The sequence below is a fragment of the Mangifera indica genome, chromosome 17 (assembly GCF_011075055.1).
Source record: "Mangifera indica cultivar Alphonso chromosome 17, CATAS_Mindica_2.1, whole genome shotgun sequence".
In the NCBI taxonomy this organism is placed as follows: Eukaryota; Viridiplantae; Streptophyta; class Magnoliopsida; order Sapindales; family Anacardiaceae; genus Mangifera; species Mangifera indica.
In genome coordinates, this window is record NC_058153.1 from 3,933,629 (window position 1) to 3,952,279 (window position 18,651).

An 18,651-nucleotide genomic window follows, 5' to 3' on the forward strand; every position below is an offset into this window, starting at 1 on the left:
TTTTCAAACTTCATTTGGTGTGTCTTTGGAATAGCACTTAAACTTGGGGGTGAAATAGTCCTTTGGCCAATATTCTTTCTATTTGAGATGGGATTGCTTTGCTTACCATATTTTAATGGTAATCTAGTCATTAGTGATATGGGATAACATAAGTTTAGATAAAATGTTCCGATGTTATTTGCTTAATCGAATATCAACTACTGGATAGTTAGATGCTATCCGTGTCACCAATTTAGAAGGGCAAGTCAAGCCCCACAACATGAATAAATCTTTATAATTAGATTTAGGGTCAGACTGACATTTGCTTCCAAATTTTGTTGAAATTGTAAAACTCAAACACCATGTTTGGTTTTTTACCAACTTTGTTGAAACTGTAAAACTAAATTACTGGGTTTGATTATTGTATTTTGAATTTCAATTAATATAGATGAAATTTTTGGTTAACACCGAAAAAAAAAAAACCCATGTTTGGTTCCTCAGAAAATTTGCATAAAAAATTAATAACTTTGTTAGCTTAATAAAGGTGTCAACAATATATTAAAATTAGTTAGTGTTTGGTTTAACTACAAAATGATTCTTTTTTCTTATTCAAAAACAATTAAAATATAAAAAATTAAATTAAAAAAATAAAAGATATTAAAAATGAAAAACAAAGGAAAAATGTAAGAAATGGATGGAAGGAGAAGTTGTGCGGTTAGAGCTGAGCGTTAGACTGGTGTCGGCTTCTTCAGTTCTTCTTTAAACGAAAGAGAATTTTCAGTGCAATGCATATTTTCCCAATTCTTCATCCATCTCCCCTGTCTAACTCTATTCTATTTTATATCCTACACGTCATCGTTTTATTTGGTCACCGACCTCTGCCTTTACGTGACACTTTGGTCCCACTCCTTCCTCATTTCCATGGACACGTGTGTTTCCCCAAACCCATTTCACTCTTACCATCTTCTTAGCTACCACCATCTTCTTAGCTACCGCTTCTTTTTACTTGTTTCTGCTTCAGCTGGTTTCAGGGTTTCTCACATGTTTTTTTTTTTTTTTCTGAATTAGTTTGTGTTTTGAAAATGGTTTCATAAGGCTGAGGGAAGGTATCTCTAGAGCTCATGAAGATGGAAGAAAGAAAGACTAGGTGCAAGGTGAGGACTATTTTTTTTTTTGTTGGGTTTTGTTTTCACTTTGGTTGGTTATAAGTATTTGAAGAGAGCGAAAGAACCCATATTTCAAGAGGTTGAGATATGTTGCTTCAAATCCAGGGAACCCGATTTGGTAATATTTTTTCTGGGATTTTCTGATTGGGTTTCAACTCCTTTTTCATGAACTTATATTTGTCTTTTTAAAACTCCCTTGGCTCTTGGTATGGTGAAGTTACGACATTTAATTTTCATATCTTGATGGTTTAATGTTTTTAAAAAAGAAAAATTTGTCTCCTCGATCTTTCTTTTTGTTTGATTCTTTGAATTTAATACATAGAAGTTTCTCTCGAGTCTAAATGCATCCTCTTATTGATTAGTCTTCATATATATTTTTTGATCCGCAAAAAGATTTATATAGAAGTTCACTTTTGTTATTTGAATGTCTTTTGCAATCCGTTGATTAGATAAGCCTAATTGTGATAATTTCATTTCTGGGTTATTGACAATTGTTTTTTATTGTTTGGACCAATTGAATTGAGTAAAGAGGGGAAAAGGAAGCTGAACAATAGCAGTGAAGATGATTTTGGACGGTTTCGGAAGTAGGAGAGAACCAATGGAGGAAACGGCGGTAGCTGTTCCATTTACGCTTAGTTCCAGAGTCTCCAACGAGTCAGCAATGGAGATTACTGGGCTGAAGTTTTTAGCAGACACTTCAAGCTTGTTGTCGTGTGGCAATAATGGATATAATATGAGAAATAATCATGGTGGAATCTCAGAAATGATAAATGAAGAAGAGGGTAGTTGGAATTCCACTAGGAAAGATGATTTGCAGTCAGTACTTAGTGATTCAAATGGCATCTCTATGCAGGATTGTTCAGCTTTGGCTTCTAGTTCTCTGACAAACTCACTGGTGACATTGGATAGGAGACAAACTGGTGACAGTGGTGAAGTTATTAAAGTAAGCTCTGATGAACCAAATTTTAATTTGAAGGCTGAGCAGATTTCTGTTGATGTTGATGGAGATTATGGGAATAGCAATGGAGAATTAAGTTCTGAAGTGCAGCAGGAAAAGAAAATATGCAGAACAGGAAGCCTTCCATTAGAGAACTTATCCTGTTGGGGGTTCACATCAATCTGTGGTAAAAGACCAGAAATGGAAGATTCTGTTGCAGTTGAACCAAGATTTTTACAAATTCTAACTCAAATGCTCATAAATGATAGCACGAATTCAATTCTTCCAAGTCATTTAACAGGGCATTTCTTTGGTGTCTATGATGGGCATGGAGGCTGTCAGGTATGCTTTCAACCTAAATCTTGCATACTTTTCAAGTTCTTGCTGTAAGATTTTATTTACATGAGTAAACATAAAATCATTCAATCCTAATCGACAAGATCTATGCAAAGTTTACAAAATACCGAATTAAAACTTTAATATTATAGGAATACTTGAAACGTTATACATTCTGAATCTGTAAAGTTGTTAAAGTACCGGCATCTGAATGATTAGTTTTCCGCTTCTAAAATCCCGTCTGAATCACAGGTTTCAGTGGATAAAACTATAATTTTAAAGAGAGGACTTAGCCATTATATAGTGAGATATTGGATCTCATCAAAGATCCAATAAACCTTAAAGTTTACATTAGTGTCATAACTTTTAAATGTATTAAGTTTATCTTTATTAATTATTTAAGTTCATCTACAAATTGTTATTAGACTATTCAATTAGTCGGTTTTAATAAGTCAAAATTATAATTAATGTTAACCTATATCAAGAAATTTTTAAACAATTGCTGGAATCAAAGGAAATACAAATATTGAGTGTTGTTTTTGTCCAGGTTGCGAATTACTGCCGCGAACGAATCCATAAGGCTTTGGCCGAGGAGATAGAGACTGAGAAAGCAAGATTAAGTGAAGGAAGTGTTGGGGGCAACTGTGAGGAGCTTTGGAAGAAAGCCTTCACCAACTGTTTTCTGAAAGTTGATGGTGAAATTGGGGGAGCTGATGAACCAGTTGCCCCTGACACTGCTGGTTCCACTGCTGTGGTTGCCATAATATCACCAACCCACATAATAGTAGCAAATTGTGGTGATTCAAGAGCAGTTCTTTGTCGTGGAAAAATGCCGATGCCCTTGTCAGTTGACCACAAAGTATGGCTTTATTGTTTATCCTAGTTTGCCATTGCCATTTCCTCATAAATATTCATATTTGTTTATCCCTTTTGTGCATGTGTGTGTGTGTAATAGCCAGATAGAGAGGATGAATTGGCCAGAATAGAAGCTGCAGAAGGCAAGGTAATACAATGGAACGGTTCACGTGTTTTTGGTGTTCTCGCCATGTCAAGATCCATAGGTTTGTGTTTATGTTGATAAATTTTCATACTTAGTTTCGCATATGCAGATTTCTAAATCTAAATCTAATGCATATTTTACTCTAATCAGGTGACAGATATTTGAAGCCATGGATAATTCCAGACCCAGATGTGATGTTTGTTCCTCGAGCAAAAGAAGACGATTGCCTTATTTTAGCAAGCGATGGCTTGTGGGATGTGATGACCAACGAGGAAGCCTGTGATGTTGCCCGAAGGCGACTCCATCTTTGGCACAAAAAGCACGGTGATGGTTTGCCTGCAAAAAGTGGCAGAGTTGATCCTGATCCTGATCCTGCAGCTCAAGCAGCCGCAGATTACCTCGTGAGGCTTGCCATCCACAAGGGAAGCAAAGACAATATCACTGTAATTGTGGTGGACTTGAAAGCTCAAAGGAAGTTGAAGAGAAAAATATAGGGCATAATAATTGTTCCCGTTTTCTTCCTTCCTTCCAGAAATATTTTTTAACGGTTAAAGCAAATTCCTAGTACACTAGTATTGAGCAATCTAATGCTCTGTGAGTCCAATTTTTCAAATGGGCAACAGCAACATGACAGCTTTGTATGAGTATTTCTGATACTAAAATCAGATTTGTTTTTAACAAAAATGCTCTGCTGTGTCTGGTATAGCATTTAATTTTTTCGCCGTGGCTTAAAGTTGTTCCTGGATATTCAGGAGCAGCACCAACAAATTAAGGCTGACCAAACTGAAATCTTCAATATACCGATAAACCGTCATTTTTTAAAATGTTGTTTATGCATTTAAGATTTGATTTGATCCGAATTTGATCAAATTCAAAAATAAATTCAAACCCAAACAAACTTAAAATAAACTTAAACTCAGAACTTATAAGTTAAATATTTTTAAGTTCAAATTTTAAGATTTATTAAATTTATAAATGTTTAAAATTTTGGTATAAATAAAATAAAATAATATTATTTTAATCAATACATATAAAAATAATATCATTTTAGTTATTTTTATTCGATTATAATATCAACCCGAGCTCAAAACTTAACTCGAGTTGACTTTGAGCTTGGCTCTCCTAAAACAAGCCGAGCTCAAATAGTTTTGATGTCAGCTTAAACTCTAAGTTCAATTCTACTCAAATTGAATCAAACTTAAGCTTAGGGAAACTCAAATTCAGTTGGCTCGAATCCAGCCCGGATTATTGGCAACTCACGACAGGAAAATTAAAAAAAATAAAAGTTCATTATTACAACACGGTAAATTCCCATCTGAGTTCAATTCATACGGTTAATAACAGTGGTTGACAACATAGCCATACTTCTTGCAATTCATAAAACCTGATTATTCTGGTTTGCAGAACCTTCACTCCAAGTTGAAGGCTTCTGGTACTACATTGGAATGTTAATACTTATAAAATTGTGCTGCTCTTGCTCAGACAATCACTAGAATTCAGCCGCCAAGACAAATATAATATTTTCACCAGGTTTCTATATTCAACATCGAGTTTGCGTCTCCAGCTAGTTTGCAAAATGTGAACTCATTCAACATTTGAATCCTGCAACAAAGGTCAGACGACAACAATTATAAGGTGGAAAGCAGACATTGCCCGAGCATATCAGCTCGGCAGATGCAGCACTGTGAATGGAATACAGCTTAAAATAGGAACTACTGTGCACATATTTGAATCATTCCATTTTCTGAAAATACTGAGCCCACATCTTCTGATAAAAAGATATCAACAAGACCGTACAACTGATTACATATTGGAGCATGCATTTGTAGTTTTAAAAAAAGTCTAAACTGAATATCAAGTATCCTCACAAAAATTCAGTAGAAACATTGAAATTATTTTGCCTGCAAGTGATGTATCGAAACATTAGTCATACCACCCAAGTTTCAAAGGGTTGCAAGTGGAGATCCTGCATTGGTGAAGTATGCGGACAGATCTACATTCAAGTCGTCATACATGCTCGTGAAGGGATGTGCCTGGGTTTCACAGTACAAGAAAAAAGAAAAGCACAGTAAAATTAAAAAGCATCAGTTCGATGCATATTCCACAAAAAAGGCTGTACTTGGACGGTAAAGGGGCAAAGGAAGGTAGGATTTACATACCAAAAGTTCCTGAGCAGACAGTCTGTCACCTGGTTCCTTTTTTAAACTGAAAAACACAACAGAACCCCAGGTTAGGAATAAGCAACACCAAAACACAAAAAAGTCGCATGATATACAGGTGAATAAAATACATCAACGAATGAAACACAACTTTGAAAGTAATAGATTTTAAATATAGAAGGAATTTAGGGCCTGACAAGGTCACAAATGAAAATGCTTATGATGTAATCCTAAAGAAAAAGGAATCAAATAGTCATTCCAAGAGTTTAAATACTACTGGTGTCTTTCTTACTCAACATTATATCAAAACCTATTAGCCAAACAGGTTATGTTCAAATCCTGGAATAAAATCTTGTTCTCTTAACTAAAAATCAAATATGAACTTGTGAATTTGTAACCACTTATGTTTTTCCTGCTTGTAAATATCTATGGAACAAATCCATTATTTAAATGCATTCATACACACGAAAGGACATATTGGAGTAAACATATTACAGTAACAGACCCTTCTCCCAGAGTCTTCAAGAGTTTTAGATTGGTTACTTGATATGGTTAACAATATAGGTTTCGTAAACAGTAAATGTTAAGAGTGTTGAGACCAGTTAAATTTTTACCATGCAGAAATAAATGAGCAAAACTCTGGGGAAAATTGATCAGAAGGTGCACATGGTGGTGGCTGGTCAACAATAGCTTCCATAAGCTCATAGAAACTAGTCCATCCTTCCTCTTGCTCTTGTGGACAGTATGGAAACTGACCAGTTGCACACTCAAGCAATACTAATCCCAAGCTCCAAATGTCACTTTTATAGTCATGTTGGCCTCCACTAATTCTCTCAGGCTATAAGGAAAACACATCAAAAGTAACAACTAATAAGTTTCAATCACAAGAGGAATAGAGATGTTCTGGAGCAGCCAAAAGGAAGTAAAAAACATTGATCAACAAGGGAGAAACATGGCGCTATTTACTCACAGACATATAGTTGTAAGTGCCAACAAAAGTATTTGCCTGAGCGGAGGTGCTTGCCATTATTGTACTCACACCAAAATCAGTAATCTTGACTTCCCCTCTATGGTTTATCAACAAATTAGAAGGCTTTAAATCCCTGTGGATAATGTGTTTTTCATGATGAAGATACAACAAACCCCTAAGCACCTGCATTAAGGTAAAGGACTAAATATATCACACACCCAAGCAATTGGGGTATATACCTGTAATCAACAAAATTCACGAGTTTTCTACCTGCTTACAGATGGCAGCTAAATTCGGTTCTGGAATCGATTTAACCATTTTCAGAAAATCTGCTAAAGATCCACCATCCATATACTCCAAAATGATTGAAATGGTACCATTAATGTAGAAAGATTGGTAACACACCACAACATAAGGACACTGTGAAGATTGATTAATTTTCAATTCCTGTGCAATCAGTCTCCGAGCTGACTCCTCAATATTCATTTGAATACTCTATTGACAGAGAATATTTCAGAACTTAAGATTGAGTAGAAATAATGTAACTTTCAATGATATGATGGAATATAAATTTTGAATTCAAATAGTTATTCATTACAAGTGCACGAATGAACTACAAGATGGTGTGATAAACAGATGCAAGTAGCCTAACATGCAGGTATAAAGGAATGAGAACATAATATGATGTTAGGTTTATCACTAAAATTGAGATATGTTGAATAGTACTTGAAATATATCTTACAGCCCAATGCAAAAAGACTACTAAAACGTCATGCTTTTGATGTAATAATATCAGTTTGACCATATTTCTCAAAAGTCTAGTGCACAATTTGGCACTGAAGCTTGTAAAAACCAAACAGATAAAAGCGTATGGGCGGCATGAAGCACCTAATAGGCTTAGAAAGAGATATCCAGTCCACCAATGAGACACATAATATGTTGATAGGTTTATCACTTAAAATTGAGAGGATAAATTGAATATTAATTGTAATATATCTTACAACCAAAATTCATGCCAAAAAAACTACTATAACATCATGCATTGGATGTAATAATATCAGTTTGACCATATTTCTCAAAATTCTAGTGCATATTTCCACACTGAAGCCTGTGAAAACCAAATAGAAAAAAGCATATGGGTAGCATGGAGCACCCAATAAGCTTAGAAAGAGGAATCCACCTTGCCCCTCTTACAAGGGAAAGCGGAACTCTGCACAATTTTGAATTTCCAGCTTATTGCAACCAAATATGACTTTTAAAAAAAAATAATAATAAACTGCCATAAGAGAATATCTGGCATGGCAATGACAGGAGCCATGCAGCAGAAAACTGTTCAAGGCCAAAAACCAGTGATGTGATCTTTATCCAAAAAAAACTCCATTCAATCTTCATTTTCATTAGGATAAACAATATAAAAGTTTTTTGAAACCCATGGTGCATACTGAAATTGATCTAAACTCCTGATTAAATTTCATATACCAACTTAAAGGTTTTCAAGCTTGCTAGTTAAACTCAGAAATTTGTAGAAAGTTTTCATTTTACCGGATGAACACCAATACCAGCACTCATCTGAAACTATTACGAAGAACCAGAACCATTTGTGCGAAACCAAAAACATGCGTAGTTGTCACAATCACCATAAGTGACCATCCCATCAAAACAATTGAAACTACTGTTGGTTCCCAACAATCATTAATGTCACAATCAGCATTGTTAACCATCAGCCACAAACGTGGCCAATTACCAACAATGATCATTATCATTGTTGTCAATTTTTTTTCTTTTTGATAACCATCACTAATTAATGTCAATTAATGATCCACCAATAACTATCAATCAATATTGTCAATCAGTAGCAACCATTGCCTCATTAAAAATATCTAGATGTGGCAAATACCAAAAGATTAGTTGCAAGTGTTCTCTACCAAAACTACCTTTTTACAGTAAAAGGTTTTCATTAAAATAATTGGAGCCTCTCAAATTCTAAATCTTTGCAAATGATAAAATGATAAACTACTGTTGATATTCATTAAAGTACATAACCAATGCAGATAATATTTGACTGGAAAATTAGTTAAGGATTAATGTGTAAGAAACAACAAGTGTAGATGAAATAATACCTTTAATGCAAAAAATTGGCCAGTCCATTTATGTTGCACCAATTGCACCATTCCACCATTCCCCTTTCCAACAACTTTGATATAGTCTATATCTTCCAAATTCAGCTGGTTGTCAGATGGTTTAATAGGCGGTGGCTGAACACAGAGGCACACACATATCACTAACAATGCAAAAAATTATCCTAAGCATAAAGTAACCGCATCTTTCCACATATTAGATAATCAGATATACCTAATTAAGAGTTGAAAGAGAAGACTAGCTAAACAAATATATGTTAAGTGGCTAGGCATGAAATAGAAGAGGACGAACAAAGCAAGAAGCGATGATGGTTGAAGTGAATTACTCTATCAAGAAACAGATCAGCCAATGGTAACATAATATTAGCCACAAACCATCATAAAATTAAGATTGTAACCACACAGAGCGAAGGATTAAATCACGGATCCAATAAGGAGCAAGAGAAATTTTTTTCTTTCAATAAATGGTAGTTTAATTGAAGATATTGGAAAATAAAACTTAGAATAATTAGAAATATCTTACAGCTTCAATTTGACTTTGATGGACAATTCGAACTCCATCTCTGTTAACGAGCAGATCGCCGTCCATAAACGTACCGCTTCTCGTTCTATAAAGAAATTCATGAATAAAACAGCGGAACACATAAATTATCAACTAAATAATTTTAATTAAAAGAGAGATAAAGCGAGATACAGGAAGGCGGCGAAGGAGGCTTCATCGGAATGAGGAACAGCCAGCTTGAGCTTGACATTAGCGTTTAAGCCTCCTCCCTTCTTCATGATTTGGATATTACCCGGCAGTTCTTAAGACGCAGAGTCGCGCCGGTGTTGAGTTGAGTCTAGGGTTATAAAAAGGGAAAAATTATATTAAAAAATATGAAAGCGTAAGTGTGAAATGATAAAGAAATTTGGTTAGACTAAATCAAGTGTGTTGTTTTGGTTGGTGAAGACTGAAGACCAGTCACATCATGACTGCTACAAGGAAGAAGACAGACTTTTCGTTTACTTTTCCCTGCTTTAAACGCGCCCCTTCTTCACCTCCGAATCCACCAATGCTCTGGTTACCTTGACTTTCTTCCCCAATCAAAAACATGTAAATAACAACACTGATTCCCTTTAACCTCTTACACAGGTCATTCCAGTTGTTATTTTTACAGATAACATACATACACGCGTGATCTTGTTTCAACTTAATTAACCGTAACCCACTACGGGCACAACTTTTTTTTCTCAGCCCAGTCTGACACGGAAAACCATGGGTCAGGTCATCTCTTGGGTTGTGGACTATTTTTAGAACTTTCTATATAAAAAAATTATTTTTATATAATTAAAAAAAAAGTCATAACTTGTGGCCAAATAATAATTATAAATTATTTTTATATAATTTAAAAAAATTAACATTTAGTACTATTAATTTTTTATATATAAAATATATATTATTATATTATTAATTTAAAATATTTTAATTATTTAATAATATAAAATATATATATATAATTCATAAAAAATAATATATATGATTTTATTAAACTAAAAACATTTATTTTTTAAGTTAATTTGAATAAATCCTGTCAACCAACCTATTAAAGGTCTATAGGTCAACCTATGAAAGGCCATGAGGGCACAATGCAAAGACCTTAGATTGTGTCCCAAGTCTTCATATTTTATCAGGCGAGTTGGCACAAAAGCCCACCAAATGGATTCAATGAATCATATCGAGATTGATATAACACGATCAAACTCAATCTATTACCACTTTTAGATCAGGCTAGATAAGAGTTCGACCGTGACAATTCTATCTCTCTCCTTCATATATCAGATGAAAAATCTAGTTGACAAATTTGATACATGTTTTGTCTATCCAAATACTTAGAATTTGCAATCTAATACTTGCACGTTTGCATGAGCAATTATAACTTAGAATGGAGCATTGGATGGGCCGCCACAATGAGAATAAATCCCAAACACACGCTCAATCATTGTGTAAAAGTTGACCATTCAAGCGGCTTTCTAGATTGTTCATGCCCATTGCACTCTTTTTCTTTTTAACTAAACAGAAATAGGGAAGAGCAATAAACAAATTAGTTGACTAGGGCGATAAGATCATTAAAATGTCAACAAGCATTAAGGAGCTTCGAAGAAATTGTTTTTCTGCATCATCTTCTTACTATTTTTTCTCATGAATACTCATGGTTCGAACCTCCTCTGATGATTCTCTTAGTTGTTCTTTTTCTGAAAATTGAAAGCTCCATCAATCTCTGACTCATACTGGAAGTTTTGCTACAGCAAGAGCAAGCCAATGTGATGGAGAGGGGTGAGAGATGGTGGATGACGGGTTTTAGAAATGAATTAAAGGTTTTTAAGTAGGAATGATAATAGGGAGAGATCTCAATCCTCGTCACTATCCTATTATAAGGATAATGAATATTTTTTATCTCTTTTCACAAAAAAAATTTTCTTTTCATCCCTTTTTCATCTTTGACCCTACTAAAAAAATATTCTTTTTATACCCTCTAAACACAATAAAATATATTAAATAATAAAATTAATTAAAATTAAAATCAATCAACTATTTCAAATGTTACAAATATCATATATTAATTATCTTAATATACATAACAAAAATTTGAAAAAATAAAAAATTTAAAACTATAAAAATATATTAGTATTTTAAATGAAAATATTAATATAAAGAAATAAAGAGTGGATATATATATTCCCATTTTTTATTACAGTGATATTTTTTGACCCCATTCCTATTTTTATCAAGAAATTTTGTCTCTATTAAAATTAAAAATTATATGTTCGAACCAAAATTGTCATTTCTAATTTTGAGACAACATGATCTAAATATCTTTCTACACAATAATTTTCATTTATAAAATTAGATGAGAAGTGGACAAATAAACTTATAAACTTAAAGGGTGAAAAATCACCGTTTTGTTAAAGGTTGGACAGAAAATAGTTATCCGACCCTAATACTTATCACCTTCAAGATCAATCAGGGTTTCATAAGACAAGAAATACCATCATAGATATATGAAAAATTGAATGATGTTTACATGGTAACCAATTAGTGCATTTGTGATATGACTTCAACATTTGATATATGCCGAGGTCAATAAACAAATGTTCTTTGCTTAGTTATATTTTATTAACAGCAAGCACAAAAAGTCAGTTTTCGTGTTTTGTTCGAAATGTTGCTTTCGGTCGTTTTAATGTGTAAGCAGGCAGTGGGGGTGGGTGTTGGGGTTGGCCAGTCAAGAAAGATAGGAAAGGAAAGGAAAGTCAATTAATGGAAACTTATTTGAGTAGCTCTCTCTCTGGTGGTCACCGGGTGGGCCATCCCCACCCCGACAACGATACAAATTCGTTTCTTTTATTTTTGGAAGAAAAAATCTTATTTAAATTAGAGTTTTTTTCAAACTGAATCAATCATATTAAATAAATAAGACTTTAAATTTAATGACTAATCTCACAACTATTATATCTAGAGATAGATATAAATTGAGTAAAACTCAAACACCCCTTGATTTGAATTCGACTCACATGAAAAATAGTTTGACTCAAATTCGTCGAACTAGCATTAATAGTGATTCGAATTTGTTTTAAGTGAAAACACCCCTTGACTTTAAATTTAATAACTAATCCCACAACCATTATATCTAGAGGTAGATATAAATTGAGTAAAACTCAAACACCCCTTGATTTGAATTCGACTCAAATGAAAAATAGTTTGACTCAAATTCGTCGAACCAACATTAATAGTTATTTGAATTTGTTTTAAGTGAAAATAATTTAGTTTAAGTTTGATTCGAATTTATAATTTAACTCTATGACTTGAATATGTAACTCTGTCTTATAGTTCAAATTTATAATTTATTAACAAAAAGACATCATTTAACAATTACTTAACACAATTTAAATAGAACCATAAGCTAAGTTTAAACCAAATCGAACTATTTACCCAACTCATGAACCAAATCTAGTTAAACTCTTTTTAATTCAAATTCATCTCAGTTTTAAAATGAACAGAACTTTCTAACTTGAACTTAACTCAAATTCAAATTAAACGAATTCAAAATAAGTTTAATGGAACTAAACCATTTCAAACCCGAACCAGCTCAGTTTAACTTGCATCAGGGAAGTCAATTAATGAGGCAATTCGCTCCAATTACACTGTACTGTTACAAACCTACCATTTCCATTTGCTCAAATACATTAACGGTCTGATTTAGAATGCAAAACAAAAAGAAATTGCTAATGGCATTTGACTCACTGAGTGCAAGTTTTACATATGTATGAAGAAGGGTATTCAGATAAATATTATGATCTGTATTGGTATTTAAGTTCATGATTCCAGTTAGGTTTGTCTGGAGAAACATCGACAATGTGCCCACAGCAGAATACAACACACCTGCAGACTGCAACTATGAAAGAAGATGCATAAATTGCTTAAAGAGGCAGCAAAACTGGTAGACTACTTGCAATCAATAAACATTGTAAGGTGCCCCAAAGGCTAGTTTAAGTGGCAAAAGAGAGAAATTCCAAACACGAGGGTAGAGATTGATATCCCTTCCAGCGATATTTCAAAATTAAACTTTTAATTTCCTGGTGCAATAGCTGTGCACCAATCATTAGACCCAAAGTTCCCGGTTCAGACCTGAGGGGCAGTTTTTGAGGTAGTCCAATCCTCGATACAAAAAGGAAAAAAAAAACTTCACAAGGCTAAACATATGGCTTATCTACAGTGGCTAATACTACATTACAATGTCTCATTGTTTATAACCTGTAAAACACTATAATATATACAAGTGTCTCTCATAACTTCAAAAGAATTACAAGCCATAGACATATTTTTTTGAAAATATACATCATACTTCCTATTCTCTGTATAATTCCTCAGCTAAAAACATTACCATAACCTATTTTAAGGGTCGATAATGTTGAATGAGAACTTTGATAGCAGTAGCGGAACCCCTGATATTACCTGTCCATATGTCTACAAAATACAACAATGAAAAAGCATTACATTCACCTGCAACAGTATCTTCGGAAAAACATATAATTGGACATCCAAGGAGGATTAATACTACAGTGAATCATAGGTGGCATTTGATAGCACATTTTTTATTTTTCTTTTTGAAGAAAAATTGTAAGCAACTGTTGAACTATACTTAAAAAAATGGAAAGGAGCTTGAGTGGACAAAAAATCCACAAAGAAATCAAAATACATGGAGTGTAACAAATTTACAAGACAGCTACAACATTAAGGCAGCCTTAGGGCTGATTAGAGAGGTTTCCAACACCTCAAATGGTCAAAATTGGAAGACCCCGACTCCTTGAATTATCAATGTATCATTACAAACGCCATTTTATCAATAAAATCATCTCAGTTTTCTTATTTGTTTGTGATTTTGGGTTGTTTTGGTTGAATAATTGGTTGGGTTTCTATCAGTCTAATTCAAATAATAGAATTTGATCACACAAATTTGCAGTAAAGATGACAAGATCCCCTGATTTCAAATATTTACTTGATGAATGGAGTTGAATGAGAGAAATTAAAATGTAGTAGTGTTTCCTCACTTTCGATTGTGTTTTCCTAATAACTACTTACTGAAAAATACTTTAGACCCACCTCAGATCTTAGTAAAACACATTTGTCTAACTTAATCTCAACAGGAGATCCAAATATACAACAAAATTAAATACCAGAATAAGGAACTATACCTTGTGATTTTCGTGAACCTGGCACAATGGAACAGCAAGCAATTTCAGGTTTTTTGGTACAATGAACTTTCGGCTCACTGGTAGCTTCACAAGAAAGAGTTTTGTGCACTCCTAAGAAAGAAAGCAGAAATAATAACTTAGGAAAGAATGCGCTCACATTCCCAAAACATATAGCTTCTGTGTACCACCTACCTTTGGCTGTTTTACATTAGGAGGAAGGTGTGGAAACAGCAATGTCTCAAAGTCAGGTTTCCACCACATCCCAAGGCATTCCCCCACCTAAAGAAAAGCAGCAAAGTAATCTTCACATGATGGAATGGACAATGAGAATGAAGTAATATAAGCACCATATAAAACATTAGTTATACCTCCCAATCCATTTCGTTACCATCTTCACTGAGAGAAAGCTTCCTCATCAGCTTACGTTTCAATCCATCAATGTCTGAAAAGTCCAAAACTCTATAATATTCAAGGTTGTAGGATAGCTTGACAGAAATGCCTAAATGATTATTTACCTGATTCACCTGGTCTCAAGCGACCACCAGGAAGCTTGAAGAAGGAATTTCTTACTTGCAGCAGCAACAGATGGGGGTGTTTGAACAACTCAACCTGATTTAACAAAGTTGGATCCTTTCAATAGAGTAGTATATCCAATAAATTTAATTCTTCTATAGGGTGTGTCCAATAATTTCTTATTCATTGCGGAAATGGTGTAAATTTTGACCAATATGCTTAAAATGATCTTACAAAGCCAGTTGTCCATCTCTAACACAAACTTTCCAGGGAGACTGAAAGATATATAAAAGAAATTAAAACCAATAAAAATATATAATTAACAAAGTATATGAAGATAAAAAGCAAAAGTAAGGGAATGGAAAGGAAGAGAAAGAACCGAAGCTAACAGTCAACTCTGAAACAATCTCATAGTTAGGAAATCTACGTCATTTGATAGAACCACCAATTGTGAAGGATGGGCAATTTTGATTGAATGGATGGATTACATGTAAGAGCTTAATGTCGAGAGATTTCTAGTGCATCGCCAGAGCCACTCTAATAATTGAATTACTAAAGGCTAATCCTCATCCTCTAAACCCAACCATTTACTCACTTCCAATCATAATCTGCTTGGACTTTTAATCCTAATCTAATTATTCATTCTAATCAGTAATTCCAAAATTATTCATATTCATTCTAATCTTGCAAATAAATAATAAATGCCTCAATTTTCAATTTCCTTCTTTGGCAGTTTGTTGGTTGCTATGGTGGGAGCCTAACAGAATTCTACAACAACATATATCTAACTTCACTCAAATAAAGCAGAAACCAATAAATCAATTTGTCCACCCATCCTTAATAAATTAGCAAAACCCCCACTCAACCCCCAACTCCACCGAACCAGTTTTACTCATTGGAGAAACCACCCTGTACAAGTTACATGTCTGAAAATAGAACTAAAAGCTGCCTATTCAAGGTTGCAAATTAACTTTGAAGAAAAACTGGAGCCCAGCACCTATTGCATGACAAAGCTAAGTAAGATTTGCAAATCCTGGAGCCTTGACCTCATATGGTGAGTTAACCTATACAATGGCGTTAGCCGCAAAAACATCTGTTTATGTCTTCAAGCTAATAAAAATTCGAAAAGCATCATGTCAGAGATTTCAACATTGTCCATAATGAAAGCATCTTGGGTGCATTTATTATCACTTTTATTTATCTGCACCCAAATGAGATAAATGGTTCGACAAGATCAAATTAGCATACGAATAGAGATAGCTATAAACTAGCAATCACCAATCAGAAAGAATAATAACAATCCATAACAAAACAAAGTAAAAGATTATCACTTTAATATGACAAGAAAAGATCGTGATGAAAGAGAAAAGTGAATAACCAGAATAACTGCTTCCACGCAAGTCCTCAAGCCATGAACAGCATAGCTAAAAGAACAACAAAAAGGAAACAAAATCAACCAGAATAACAAAAACAGTTGAAATAAAGAAAGAACATAATAATAATAAGAAAAGAAACTACATGGATTTCATCCTCTGGACACGATCATGTAGAGTCTCGTCTTTAAAAGGAATGGATTCTTTGGATCCAAAGTAGTAGTTACTGAGAGGGTATATGTCTAGAACATATCTCTGATCACTGGTGTTTTCATTTTCAAGGCTGCCACGGTTGGATACAACTGACATCTTCTTCTCTTTAATTGCGCTGGTACCCGGGAATTTTCAGCGACAAAGATAAAAGAGAGTATTGTGTTAAGTAGAGAAGAAAAGTAGCTAAAGTGTGACGTCTCCTCTGCAGGGGAAGGTCTGGAATGTGACGTTTCAAAGAGATTTGGGTACGCCGCAGGACTGTAGAAGCAGAAGAACAGGTTCGGTGGAGAAACAAAAATATATGCCGAAGCAACTCCAGCAAGTGGTCCGGGTTGAAGTTGTTTCATGGGCTTTAGCTGTTTTATTGTGTTCGTCTTGCAGTATTGGGCCAGACCAAGCAGAATTGACGGGTTTCACAGATTGACTCTTTGGACATACCTTCACGACTCTTTAATGGATTGGTCCACGTATTTTTCAGTTCGGGTGTTTAAAATTAATAAATCAAACAATTTGTGAAATTTTTAAAATTGAATCACATTTTTAATTTAAAAAAAATTATTAACTAAAATCAAATTGAAAATATCAATTAATCAAACTTAATTTATGATTAACTGGTTTTTTAATTTAATTTTAAAAAATTATTATACTTTATTTTTTAAATATGTTTAATATTTTCTTATTTTATTATTCAATTTTTTAAAAACTGATTCTATTCGGTTTACTGATTTTAAAAATTAAACAAATTAATAATCAAATTAAAAAATTAATTTTTTATATTTTTTAATTGATATCTAAATTAATTTTTTAAATTATCTATTTTTTAGTTTAAAAATTAATTTAATTTAATTATTAAATAATTTTAAATACCTTTATTTTTTATAGGTCAATTTATTATATTATATTTTTAACGACGGTCAGCCCATAAGCTCTACCCCCAAGGCTTATAGGTCGTGCCAAAAATAAGGGCATAGGCTGTACTGCAAGTCAAGCGATTTCTTTGACATCTCTCTAGGAGTGATTTTACAAATGCGCATGTTACAGCATATTTAAAATTATTGTATTGTCTGCCTTTTGGAAGAAATCCGCCATTGCCTCCGGCTCTATATAATGCGTCGTGCCTTCTCTTTAAGTTTGGATGGGTGCATATACTCATTTCCTAAACCTGAAGCGATTTGTGAAGTTTTGAGGCTAAATAATTTTTTTCCCCCCAGTGTTTGATGAAATGATCTTATTGTTCTTTACGTTTGAAAATTTTATTTTTGTATTGATAGATAGACCAAAAGACTTATTCTCATCTTAGGTATAATGTAATTTTAAACTCATACTCGTTAACTTTTAAAAATTTAAAGTTCCACCTATGAATCCAAAAGACATCTTTGTCTAAATACATCGTCATCATCCAAACAAATCTAATTTGTTTAAATGATAAAGGTCCAAACAAAGCCAATTTGTCTAAACGATAAAGCTCTAGATGAAAGGTTTCATCTAAATTCGACAAATCCATATGACATCTATCAAAGGGAGAGAGTTTGGACAAAAAGAAAGTGCAAGAGGGAGAGAGAGCGACCGTTGTTCGTTAGAAAATCACTAGTGAAATTTGAAACCCTAGATAAGAGAAAAATATCACTTTTTAAAACTTAATTTGAAAAAAAATATATTAGCTTTCTAAAATAATAGAAGAAAAAACGATATAAATTTGTATTTTTAAATATTATTATTAAATGACAATTTTATCGTAAATTCTAACTGAAAATTTTAACAAAAATTAATTCATAGGATAAATTTTAAGTTCTTGAAAATTGACGAGATTGGAGTTACACTATAACTTGGGTGGGAACAAATCTTGTTGGCACCAGTACACAAAATTATAGAAGTATTAGAAATTATATTGATAGTTTATAATTTTTTATAAGAACACATTTATCTTTGCACTGATTCTATAAAAAAAATCTGTTTTTCTTTTTTTGGTTATTTAAGAGAATTGTAAATAAAAGGATTTTTCTAATTTAATTAAAAAAAATCGTGCTTCATAAAAGTTTGACGGGAAGTATCATTGAGCATGGCATGCCCACCATCCACCAGCCAACAGCGTTTTAATTATTTATAATTTAGGCCAAAACATAAAGTTGACAGTAAT

General features: G+C 33.3%; 3 protein-coding genes across 4 annotated transcripts; 1 reads left to right on the forward strand and 2 right to left on the reverse strand.

Moving 5' to 3' along the window:
* Positions 1–974: 974 nt before the first annotated feature.
* LOC123201008 (protein phosphatase 2C 77-like) lies at positions 975–4,102 on the forward strand. Of its 2 annotated transcripts, none has more exons than XM_044616450.1 (5): positions 975–1,133; positions 1,675–2,424; positions 2,966–3,277; positions 3,374–3,479; positions 3,569–4,102. In XM_044616450.1, exons 2-5 carry the CDS (start codon positions 1,708–1,710, stop codon positions 3,910–3,912), a joined length of 1,479 nt encoding a protein of 492 aa, XP_044472385.1. In that variant the 5' UTR covers positions 975–1,133; positions 1,675–1,707; the 3' UTR covers positions 3,913–4,102. The 2 variants fall into 2 exon arrangements, with proteins under 2 accessions (XP_044472385.1, XP_044472386.1); XM_044616451.1 differs by lacking the exon at positions 975–1,133 and adding an exon at positions 1,145–1,263.
* A 586-nt stretch (positions 4,103–4,688) lies between these two features.
* On the reverse strand, positions 4,689–9,807 carry LOC123200809 (mitogen-activated protein kinase kinase 2-like). The gene is made up of 9 exons (XM_044616193.1): positions 9,380–9,807; positions 9,209–9,293; positions 8,668–8,802; positions 6,818–7,042; positions 6,548–6,730; positions 6,192–6,415; positions 5,578–5,623; positions 5,352–5,451; positions 4,689–5,020 (listed from the first exon to the last, which is right to left on the reverse strand). The coding sequence occupies exons 1-8, from the start codon at positions 9,463–9,465 to the stop codon at positions 5,362–5,364; spliced, it is 1,074 nt and encodes a 357-aa protein (XP_044472128.1). The 5' UTR covers positions 9,466–9,807; the 3' UTR covers positions 4,689–5,020; positions 5,352–5,361.
* Positions 9,808–13,404: 3,597 nt separating this feature from the next.
* On the reverse strand, positions 13,405–16,829 carry LOC123199927 (pre-mRNA cleavage factor Im 25 kDa subunit 1-like). Its single transcript, XM_044614975.1, has 7 exons — positions 16,447–16,829; positions 16,307–16,352; positions 14,931–15,024; positions 14,784–14,857; positions 14,608–14,694; positions 14,416–14,526; positions 13,405–13,687 (listed from the first exon to the last, which is right to left on the reverse strand). The coding sequence occupies exons 1-7, from the start codon at positions 16,608–16,610 to the stop codon at positions 13,616–13,618; spliced, it is 648 nt and encodes a 215-aa protein (XP_044470910.1). The 5' UTR covers positions 16,611–16,829; the 3' UTR covers positions 13,405–13,615.
* Between the last annotated feature and the right edge of the window lie 1,822 nt (positions 16,830–18,651).